Source organism: Pan paniscus, chromosome 6 (assembly GCF_029289425.2).
Source record: "Pan paniscus chromosome 6, NHGRI_mPanPan1-v2.0_pri, whole genome shotgun sequence".
NCBI classification, from domain to species: domain Eukaryota; kingdom Metazoa; phylum Chordata; class Mammalia; order Primates; family Hominidae; genus Pan; species Pan paniscus.
This window is the reverse complement of record NC_073255.2, coordinates 18,825,130-18,837,387: the sequence shown is the minus strand read 5'-3', so window position 1 is coordinate 18,837,387 and position 12,258 is coordinate 18,825,130. Positions and strand designations below refer to the sequence as shown.

Below are 12,258 nucleotides of genomic sequence, written 5' to 3'. Positions count from 1 at the left end.
GGAATAGATAAGGCAGGACTGTTTGAGGGTTGGGATGGGACCAGTCTTTTCAGTTCAGTAAAGTCCTCTGTAAAAATACACTTGCATTCTACCAAGAAAGTTAATTCCCATACAGAGATTTAAATATGTTGGTGGAGAATATAACTTTACATTAATATCATTTCCCAAGAAATAACACTGCAATTTAAAGGTTTTTTTTTTTTTTTAACATCTAAACACAGTTTAAAACAATTATCTTATTCTGAAGAAAACTGAAAAGTTAATGTTTTCAGTAACCACAGTAGTTAAAAAAAAAAGAGTCAGGGAATATGCCAATTTTAAAATGTTGCCATAGTCACTTTATGTTATAATTTTACTATGTGCAATTCTTTATTGATTCTTTGTCTTTTAAATTAGACTGCTACTGACAGAAAGGCAATTGCAATTATTTGATCCCATGAAATAATGAGTTTAAATATCAATTCTATCAACATCACGGTGATGTCTTATTCTTAACAACCTGAAAGTCATAGTTAAAATGGAACCTCTTGTGTATCCAGAACAAAAATAGAAAGATGTAAAAAATTAAGACAGGATTGCATTCTTCCAAATTTGCTTCTTAAAGCTCACCTACTAACACAACTTAAAGGGAAATAATAATTTTCAGTATATATCTGATGTAAATGTGTAGCTGCTCTCTTGACTGTTAGTTTGTTTCTGGTCTAGATGTTCTTTCAGGTTCACTTTCATCAACAATATTCTCTGTCTTCAGGGTAAAATGTTTTTCAGTGGTTTTGTATTGAGTCAAGTTTAGTGCTGCCGCCACACTTCGAGTAGGAGTTTTATCTGCAAGAACAACCTTTCTACAGCAAAGCTTATTACATCATACGAATAAGGGTTTTTTCCTTTTGGTTTTATGTGACCTTCAAACAACAGTCAGGTCGACTTAAAAGCAGAGATGTCATTACTTTCCCCTCAATTCGCTTTAATGGCTGATGCTAAATTTATATTCAAAATCATAAGTAATATGTGCTATTGTTACTCACTATGTGTAATGTCATCCACAATATACAGTAGTCATAATACACTCATTTTTATTTTTCAGAAATCCTACTTTTTTTTAATGGAACATAAAATTGGTTATGTGCTCATGAATTGTTTTCCCCCACTTGGTGCAATAAGGATTAAAGGCTTTAAAAACGACATTATTTTATGTGGTTTACATAAAACATGAATTTAGAATTAAGCATTGAATTACAGAAGTCCATATAATTTCTTATAATTGAACAACAATAATTTCATGTGTGTGTGGGCGGGGAGAGGATGGGCTATCACCCCTCTTTTTGATGTGCTAGAAAATAATCTAAAATATGAGAGAAAGACTTCCCATTTGAGTTTGACTTAAAGACAGCAGATAAAGTATATTTTATTTCTAAACATTCATTGGAATTGCATAAATGTTTTTTCATCCATGTTTTATTTACAAAATAGAAATTTTTTTAAAAATAGAAAAATAGGATTTGGTATAGTATAGTGTAGTTTTTCCAGAGGATCCTAATAAATAAAATATTGCTAAGCTTTTCTATTTCAGTTATAGGAAATGTGCAGTTTGTTACATTTTGTAGTATAACTTTATTCCCTTTGACTTGTGTATAATGTTATAATACAAAAATAATAATAGAGTCAGACCTCTGTAGCATTAGAGAAAATATTTGGCTAGAAACAACGGCTAGTTGGCTCTGAGCTTCCCTTAAGTTTTCAAGTTACTGCAGGTCAATTTTAGTTAGGAATTGAAGCTGATTTGACACAACGACTAAAACTTTACTGTTATAGTAAGAATATAGAAATATGGAAATAATGCCTTGGTCAAGTATTAAAGGTGTTTTGTCATTGGAAAGTTGCCTCCTTTTTTGTATGTTTAAATATGTTTATACTTCTGCATAATTAATGCTTTTACATTTGTACAATCATTTTAATGTTAAAAGTGGATGTGGTATAAAACCAAGCTTAGTGGACTCATGATTATTTTGTTCCATGGCCTGTAGCTTCAATTTAGGATTAAACAGCATACCACTGTAGGAAGGTGGATTTTTCTTTTTTTACTTCTTATTTGAAATAAAATTTAAATTTCTCACAAGATATTTGTTTCTAACTCTTTGATTCAAAGAGAAATGCTACAAAGTTCAGCAAACAATCTACAGTATTCTTATGATAAAAATAGTTGGATAATAGGCAAGAAAAATAAGGCATTTCCGTAATGGTTTTTCTTTTCCCTTTCTTGAAATCTTCTTTGCATCTTTCTGTCTTTTCCTTTTTTCTTCCTTAGTTTTATACATGCAAGTTTCTATAACAAGTCACTCTGTAAAGCAGGATGCATGTATGTATTTGTGTGTGTGTATATATATATGTATGTATATATGTATGTATGTAACTTTGTAAACTTGTCATTTATTTAAATGTGTTCCTTTAATGGATCTGAGCTCTGAGACAGAGCAATAAAATTGGTGTGTTTATATTGCAAGTCCAAGTTTACTTGCTTTAGCTCCCTGGAAGGGTGTGACATGAAAAGATTGTGGTTGGGCCACATGGCTCATATGCTGGACTGTGTTTTTGTGAATGGAGGCAGATCTCCAGTTCTGCCTGCTTGTCTTGAGGAATTGCTGAGGAGATCAGCTGTCTCATTCACGGGCAGAAAGAATGACTCATACATCTTCCGCCTTGTTTGGCTCCAGGTCATTGTTACAGTGGATAGAACTGGTTTTAATTAAATATTAACCCCTTTTATACTTGACGTTTGTTTTATTTGTAATTCTTCCACTTTTTCCTTAGCTTTAAAAAAAAACCCAACAGGCACATAGTTTGTAAGAATAGGAGGGTTTTCGCTTCCCTGCAGCCAACCTTGGAAACTTTTTCATCGCTTACTTTTTCTTAAGTAATGATTATTTTTTCATTTGAAAGTTAAAAATAAGCATAACATAAAGGCAAGCTATATTTAAAATTACCCATCCCTAAGGCAATATTAGTTAAGAAAAGTATTAAAATTAAAAAGGAGAATCGGTGAGTTTGTGACATATAGGTCATGATTAATATTTTTATGAATTTCTTTCTGATAATATGCATTGATACGTAGCAAAAAGACAGAAAACAGTAAAACAACTATGGATAATAATCTAGGTAAAACAAATAGCTGAGAGTGCAGATACTGCCCTTTTAAAGCCGAGATCCTGAGACTTGATGGCAACTGGTCTATTAATGTGCAATGAACTGATAGAGCCGCTCCAGCTATTACCAATAAAATCCACATGCTTAATCTCCTTGAAAGCATTTTATTGGTCTTTTGGTATATACTTTCTCCCCTTCTCCTTTCCTCCTCTTCCCCTTCGTCTTTAATTACATAGTGTGGGGAAACATTTTCATTCCCCAAAGGTGATTATATCCAGCACAGTTTATAATAGATAGTAGTGGAAAAAACATTGCTTTTTTAGGTTGACCTCTATTGTTAATTTTCAACTTTGGAGTTGGTATGGCTTGCTGCAAATTTTCAGGCAGCTGCAGTTTGCTCCTTCACAGTATTCCCCTGAATTGAAGAAAAAAGGAAATGTATGATACAAGTGTGGCAATACTTTGTCATATTTTCCTTGCCTAGATCCAACTTGTGTTTTTAGTTAACTGCTTTCCGTTTACTGTAACTTGAAATTAGAGGTATACTTAAGCCTTTGTCTATTTAAGTAGCATGCTGCTTCGTTTGGTCTATTCAGTTTCTTAAGATTAGCTTCTGTGAAAATGTGAGTCATATGTTTTTTGTTAAAATTCTGTAATATGTTCAGGAGTAAGTGTGAAGTATTTATTCAGTATGTTAAGGAGTTAGAACAGAAATAGGAATTCTTATTCTTACTCTTTACAGATTGTTATTGTGTAGCTTTTTTCTGTATATTTGCGAGGTATAACTTCTAGATTATTCTACTCCTAAAATTTGGCCCTTTTTTCCTCACACATATTCCAGCACACATCACACATCCATCAGTGAGTCTGTGCTGCTCTTGCAGTGACATATATTAGGAAGTTGCAAATCTGCTTACGATGCTACAAAAACAAACAAAAGACCTTTAGGACATTCATACCATCATATTCAGTTACAAGTATACTTTTGTTACTCACCAGCTATTTTTAACTTTTCCTGTAAAGGGATATTATGTTTTTATTAGATTCTTATAAATGTTGGCTTTTTAAAAGCCCAGTAATTGTTGTGGTTGATACATTTGCATCTCAATAGTTATATCTGTTTAGCTGTTAATTCTGAGGGAAAACCAAAACAAGGATATAATGGGAAAAATGTGCAGGATTTGAATCTGTGTACTTGCTGTTATTTATTAAATACATATTTAAAACACTTGTAATTTTTTTGATATGAAGACTTATTTGAAAGCACACCCTTCGCCTTGTAATTTATGAATCTTTTAGAACATTTTTTTCTGCAGTGTCAAAAAAATATGTTGTGTTAATAGCTGAGAGAATGCTAATGTACAGATTTTAGCTGTTTCGTTGCCTCTCTAGTAGACTTCATTAGAAGTAAAGATATTAAACTGAGCATTGCAATGACATGTACTTTTTTGTGGATGACTTGAAAGACAAGGGTTGGTGGGTAGAGGACTGGAAAGAAGAAAATAAGGAACATTTCTTGAGTAGCTGGCATTGCGTTTAGACTGTTCCATTTAATCCTCACCAAAAAACTGTATTTTCACTAGTAAACTGATAAGTAAAATTCAGTTCTAAGAGGTTCAGAAACTTAACCAAAGTTGCACAACTAGCATGTCACAGAATTAAGATTTGCAGTTTGCTAACTTTGAAGTTGTTACCCACAGTATCAGATATTGGAGCAATATGAAGAGAAAAAAATTCTCCTTGCAATATAGGCTGATCAAATAGGCATCAGTTAAAACTTGAAAAATTTATTAATTTGTTTGATTTTGTTTGGTAGCGGGGGTAGAGTGCATTCGTAATAAGGTTAATTATTGGCGTACAGAAGAGAGTTGTTAGAAAACAGTTGAATGTCAAACTGCATACATTTTTATAACAGGCACAATTATCAGATTCTTATGCTCTTCATAATATAACGTAAATTTTATTCAGCCAAATGTCTGTTTTTAAACAATAATATTAAACTAATAAAAAGAAACTTTAATTCTGTATATTGTATTCTTTTTTATATAAAATTTTTTTAAAATGTAGAATTCCTTTTTATGTAGATTTTTTTCTTAAGCCATTCAGTTACCAACCTGAAGCATTTTCAAAAGAGACTGTTTATTTTAATAAGCATTCCTCATGCAGAATAGGCTCATTTAAGAAAGTTAATTAACATCTATTTAAATATGACTTGGCTGGATAAAAAAGTTTCATTATTACATAACACTAATAAAGTAATACTACCTAGTCAAATGACAGCTAAAGTTAATTAGGATGATAATTCATTATATTTTTATCAAATTAAAAGTAACCTAACTTCTATTTTTTGGGCGTGTGTGTGTGTGTGTGTGTGTGTTTGCATGTATTTATGTGTGTTTGTGAAAGCTTATTACTAATATTCAGTTTGGAATAGGTTACTTCGATGTCTAAATCAACTGTGATGAAAACATTTTAGAAGTGAAAAATGCACTTGTGTTTTGATTGCTGCCAAATGCATTAAGTCCTTGCTATTCAGTATTTTTCCTTGACTAAAAATAGGAACGTCTTTTGACATTAGGACTGACAAACTAGTGATATTCTTTTTGTTAATGTCTAGTAGTTGCCAGGAAAATATTTTGAATGAAAAGATGACATTTGTGTTATTGTTTGTTATTTTATTAATGTGAATATAATCTTTGAAATATAATACTTTATTATATATGAGCCAAATCAAGGACCATTCTTCCGTTTAAAAACCTTTGTAGCATACTTTGGCAAAATTCAGTGCAAGCATCTTAAAATATGGTGTATTTTGCAGGACAGAGAACATACCAGCAGACGTTTCTAAAAAAGCAGAGAGATGTGTGTGATAACTGCACATCACTTAAAATAATTGTGTGGTTAATTTAAATGGGCTGCTTACACACTGGCAGTGGGTGAATTGAAATAGCTTTTGCTCTATTCTTGAAAAAAAAATGCAGAAAATGGAAATTCTATAGCTTTCTTTATTTTGCATCTCTTTTATTTCCATCTGGCAGGTGAAATTCGGAGGGAATACACCTGCCATCATCCTATTTCTGACATATATATGGTTCCTAGTTGACATCAATGATCCCCTTCCATTTCTCCTCCTAAGTAGTGTTGTCAATACCATTTTAAATAGGAGCTCATTGGCAAATAATCATAGATTTGATCTCAGCCCAAGAAGATCTTACTTGACAGATTTTACTTGACATTCCTTATGCTTTTGGCAGTTTCTCTCTTAATTTTTTTTTAATTTTCTTTTTCTTCTTCAGCTCAGGTACCTGACAATGATGAGCAGTTTGTACCAGACTATCAGGCTGAAAGTTGTAAGTATAGTATGACTCATTTCTTGTATTTTTCTGTCTTTCTGGTTTCTTTCTTTCCTTCTTTCTCTTTGGTTGGTTTTCACGTCCAGTGTCTTGTCTTACATTGTACCAGCGCCTTTTTAACTTACAGCCATAAGATGATTTGATTTGTTAGGTTGTGACATCAGCAGAAACTCTGTTTTGAGCAGAATCCTTGAATTCTGTATATCGGAAGAGAACTCCAAATAGTAGGCAAGGAAGACTGAGTTGATTGAAAGATGGTCTTGTTCTTCATATTGGTAAATATCTTTGGGAGGAAATAGCGTGTGATCCATGAACATGCACATGTTTACTTCCAGTTTGCCAATATGCTTACAGAGAAATGCCTGGATGCTGATGGGAGATAGAGTTAAAAACTACTTGATATTAGTTATTGTATAATTTATAAAAGATTCTGGACCAGACATTCATTGGCTTATTGTAGTATTGTACATTCATGAATTGTCACCTGCTTTTATTTAATTTTTAGCCTGAAATTTTCTGCTTCCTGGTTGCAGTAGCACAAATGGAAGCAGCCATTGGCTTCTCTCAGGGTTCCTCCTTCCGCGTTCCTTTCCCTGAGCCTTGCTCCCGGGTCTGTCAGAGAATGCGCAAGGAGTGATGCGTGGAGTACTCACTGTCCCTTAATTGCAGAGTGAGCGTTTTGCCTGTACAAATGTGGTTGCCTTGGGGTTTACTGCTGATATTTATAATCTGCCATTCTACCAGCTAACTGCCACTACTGACCAAAGGAGCAAATACTAAGGAAAAGGGTATAAATGCCATCTTAATTATGAAACTGGCCTAATGCATTTTTGTTCTGTTGGTGACATCTAAATTTGTTTTATTTTTTCTAATACAAATACCTGCATTACTTCAAGTAACAGATGTTGTGGGCAGTGTTTTCAGCATTTATGTTTGATATGTTAAATTTCTCAGGCATAGAGGGTTGTGCAAGGTTTTGTCCAGATTCTCTAACATGTTACATGTTTCAACTCAGCTTGGTTATACTGTGGTAAAATATACATACCACAAAATTTATCATTTCAACTATTTTTAAGTTTGTAGTTCAATGGCATTAAGTACATTCACATTGTTGTACAACCTTCACCACTATTCAACTTCAGAACTTTTTTGTATCCCAAGCTGAAGTTCTGTACCTGTAAAACAATAACTCCCATTTCTCTGCCCTCAGTCCCTGGTAACCACTGTTGTATTAGCTTTATTTTTGATCCAAGAAGAAAACTGTATAATGCTGTTTGATGTCTAAATACAGGTATTTGACATAGGCTTTCAAGAAACTTACTCAGCAACTATATAGACCTTAATTAGACACCCTTAGAAACACTCCCAGAAGGATGATGGCTAATACAAGTCCTCCCCTTCTTGATTAAAGTATGGGAAGAGAATGGTCATATTTCCAACATTTCCCTTCCTACGGGCAACTGAATTCTTCTTTCTAAAAGCTAAACACGTCGTCTGAGTAAAAGAATTAATCTCGTTGATATTTTACATCCAAAGTAATTGGTAACAATTCCAATACTATACCAATTGTCAGGGTAAAATGAACCACCTACAGGTAATTTTTTACTCCTTTTCTTATTTGACCTCTTTTCAGCTTTTCTTATTATTGAATATTTAGTCTCTTTGAACTCTTTTCTGAAGGTCACACTGGCGTGATTTTCTTCCTTTATTTTTTTTTGTTTTTTACTCCCTTGACCACTCCTTCTTACTCAACTCATCTTCCTTCCCTCCTCTTTGTGGACCTCTTCTTTCCCTAGGGTTCTGTCCCAAAACCTTTCCTTTTTTTTTTTTTCTTTTCTTTTTTTTTTTTTTTTTTTTTTGAGACAGAGTTTCACCCTATTGCCCAGGCTAGAGTGCAGTGGTGCAATCTTGGCTCACTGCAAGCTCCACCTCCCGGGTTCACGCCATTCTCCTGCCTCAGCCATTCTCCTGCCTCAGCCTCCCGAGTAGCTGGGACTACAGGCATCCGCCACCACTCCCAGCTAATTTTTTGTATTTTTAGTAGAGATGGGGTTTCACTGTGTTGGCCAGGATGGTCTCGATCTCCTGACCTCGTGATCTGCCCGCCTTGGGCTCCCAAAGTGCTGGGATCACAGGTGTGAGCCCCTTTCCTCTTATTTTACATGCACCATGCCAGCACTGTCCCATAGAACTTTCTGTGATGGAAATGACTACACCTGTGCCACCTGATACGGTGTCCACGAACCACATTGGCCATTGAGCACACGAAATGTGGTTAGTGGGACTGAGGAAATGAATTTTTAACTTTATTTAATTTTGATTATTTTAAATTTAGACATGTCTGGATACTGGCTACTGGCTACTGTATTGGTCAGCACAGCTTTGAACAGCGATGTCTTCCACATTGTTGTCTCCAGCCTGGCTCTTCCCTCCGAAGCTGTCCATTGGACATCCTCACCTGATCCCTGCTAGTGTCCCTGTGCAGATTAGAAAAAGGCAACACCTCTGGACTCGCTCCCTTAGCCCTTGGCTGTGCATTGCACAAAACACCATCTACACGCCAACTCCAATCTTTAACGCAACACTCCACAGACAATTTACACTCAGCAAGTCCAACAGTGAAATCATGATTTTTCCTGACCAACGTTGCTCTTTTACTTCTGTTGCCTTTCTAAGTTAGTGGCATCACCATCCAAACTGAAATCCTGATATTTATCCTTAGAGACCTCGGTTCTTTACAATAAACCTCAAATTGCTAACCAAATTGTTGATCCTAGCTTTCAAAAATATCTTAATTTCATGGCCTCTCCTTCATCCTTATTTCATTGTTTTAGTTCACACACCTACATTCTGCCTTGACTGAACTTCTGAGTCAGCCTTTTGGTTGGTTTTCTTGTCTTTTGATTTTCCCTGTTTGCAAGCCACCCTGTGCAGTAGCATTAACACACAGCTATTTGGCCTTGTTACTTTTCTTCTTAAACTGTCTGCAGGACAAAGTCCTATTTCTTTAGCTGTACGGAAAATTCTTCTATAACCCAGGCCTTGACTGTCCTTTCAGTTTAAACTCTTGCTACTCCAGTACCCTGACTTTTCCTTTCCTCTGTACTTTAGCCCTTCTAATTTTTCAGTTTTCTGGGCAGATTGAGCTGTTTTAAATCTATTTGCCCTTGCATATGTTCATTTTGCTTTAAAACTTTTCATTTTTGTTTTGCAATCTGGTGAACCTCCTATTTCAGACTCAGCTTAGATTTCACCTCACTGAAGTCTTTCTCAGCCTTTTCTTGCCACCCTGACCCCACAGAGTTAGCTGGACTCCACAGCATCTTGTATATTATATTTATTGTATTATAGTATTTTAGATACATTTGTGTCTTTGATAAGATTGTGAACTTCTTGAGGGTACAAGAAACACGTCACATTCAGCATGGCTTACATGTTATAGAAGAACAATAAGTAAAATTATCATTGTATTCATGATCACCTTCTTAGTGCTTATTTCCTCCTAAGCATCTTCAGAGTCTTAATTCCTTTCTTAAGGTAGAAACATATGATATGCCTTAAAACTGCACGTATAGTCTCATTCTGGGAAAACTTGCCGAAACTATGAAAGTTTAACCAAATGTTTTCAGAATTGTGAAGGTTTATTTTACTTTAATTAGAGAATATTTACAGTTTAACAAATATGGCTTTGGGACATGTAAATAAGACACACAATAATTTAAAAAAACCTATAAACAGAGGCAAAAATAAGTCTGAAATAGCCTAATTTAAAAAAAAAAGTGGAAGGATATGTTATTTCAGGTTTTCACAGACATGAAGGACTATTGTTCAGATCATAATAACCAGCTAATTTTATTCTTCACCGAAGAAAGGACAAGAGGGAAATGATTTAAAAAGAAGAATAGGACATTTGTATTAGATACTAAAGAGGATTTCTGGATGCAGAAGTTTATCAAATATTGGAATTGAGAGGTTAGATGGTCTCCAAAATGCCTTTAAGCAGATGTTTGATTCTCGTGCGTCTGGGTATGCTTAGTGGGGGCAGAGGGATCTATCTCTAGAAAGAGAAAGAAACTGCATCCCCTCTGTGTGGCCTGTCTGTAAATTCTATGGGGATATTTTTAAAAATGTGAGTAATCAGGTTTCCTTGCATACCTCAATGAAATAAGATGCTTCTGCCTTAGCTTTTACTGCTTTAGTCCTTTGGTAAATGAAGGTTAAGAGAGTGAAGAGCAAAATTTTGCTCAATACTAGATTATAGAACATGCATTTGACTGTAACATGTTTAAATGCATGTAGAATAATAGAGACCAGAGCATCCAAAAATTGTGAAAATGAGATTAAATCACAGCACTTCAGAACTTTCTAAAAATTTCCCTGAGCATTGTTTGTTGCTGTTTACAAAATATTTTAATTGGAAATGTGGAATCCAGTGATGGTATATTATAGATTGCTAACCTTTGAAGGACACTAACTTTGAAGCAAGTATAGGCATTAAAAATAAGTGAAAACAGAGCCTGGGCATGGTGGCTCATGCCTATAATCCCGGCACTTTGGAAGGTTGAAGCGAAGAATTGCTTGAGCTCGGGAGTTGGAGACCAGCCTGGGCAACATAATGAGACCCTGTATCTATTAGAAAATAAAAATAAAAACCAAGTGAAAACAAGTTCCTACAAGTGCATGCCAGGAAATCGATGAAGGCTAAGAGAAACAATAACATGCTTTTAACAAACTGTTTATTCCTTAGCAATAAATCTTTTCATAACTCAGACACTCTGTTGGAAAAAATAGAATTACGTTAGGATGTGCTTAATCCAGAAGAAATAGAAGTGTATCTTCTCAAAAAGGACAAATTAAGGAGTATTTCAAACATGGGTGAACCTTATGTTTCTGAAGTGGATATACATTTGTATTTAAACAGAATTTTCCTAAATTGTTTCCTTTAAGTTTAATTACATCAATAATGTTATGTTTTCAATCTTATTTGATTCTGAGACAGGGTCTCACTTGGTTGCCCTGGCTAGAGTGCAGTGGCATGATTTTGGCTCACTGCAAACTCTGCCTCCTTAGTTCAGCAGTCTACCCTACTTCAGCCTCCCAAGTAGCTGGGACTACAGTCACGCACCACCATGCCTGGCCAATTTTTGTATTTTATAGAGAGATGGGGTTTTGCCCAGGCTGGTCTTGAACTCCTGGGCTTAAGTGATCTGCTCAAGTCGGCCTCCTGAAGTGCTAGGATTGCAGGCATGAGCCATCATACCCAGCCTTAAATCATATATTTTAAATTTAGTTATATCATTTTTTTTTTCTTTTTGAGGCAGAGTCTCGCTGTATCATCTAGGCTGGAGTGCAGTGGCACGATCTCGGCTCACTGCAACTCCTGCCTCCCGGATTCAAGTGTCTCTTGCCTCAGCCTCCCAGGTAGCTGGGATTACAGGCATGTGCTACCATGCCCGGATAATTTTTGTATTTTTAGTGGAGACGGAGTTTCACTATTGTTGTCCAGGCTAGTCTCAAACTCCTGACTTCAAGTGATCCGCCCTCCTTAGCTTCCCAAAGTGCTGGGATTACAGGCGTGAGCCACTGTGCCTGGCCGTTATATCATTCATCTTTAAAAATCTACCACCTTTCATTTTGTTCTTCGTAACAAAGTTATGTGTTATTTTTATAACTAGTTTGTTTCCATTTGGTTACATTAGTTCATTTCAGTCTTTTCTCTGTAGTGATTCACATGATAGTGACTTTCACATTTACATTTTATCTT

The 12,258-nt window shown here is 35.1% G+C and overlaps 1 protein-coding gene across 5 annotated transcripts in view; it reads left to right on the top strand.

The window, feature by feature from the left end:
• ETV1 (ETS variant transcription factor 1) overlaps positions 1–12,258 on the top strand; it is a 99,247-nt gene that overhangs the window by 9,371 nt on the left and 77,618 nt on the right. For all 5 annotated transcript variants that reach the window (XM_034963726.3, XM_008978691.4, XM_008978692.4 and 2 more), the window contains one exon: positions 6,438–6,491. In XM_034963726.3, the coding sequence (XP_034819617.1) occupies positions 6,438–6,491 (54 nt within the window). The remainder of the gene's footprint in view (positions 1–6,437; positions 6,492–12,258) is intronic.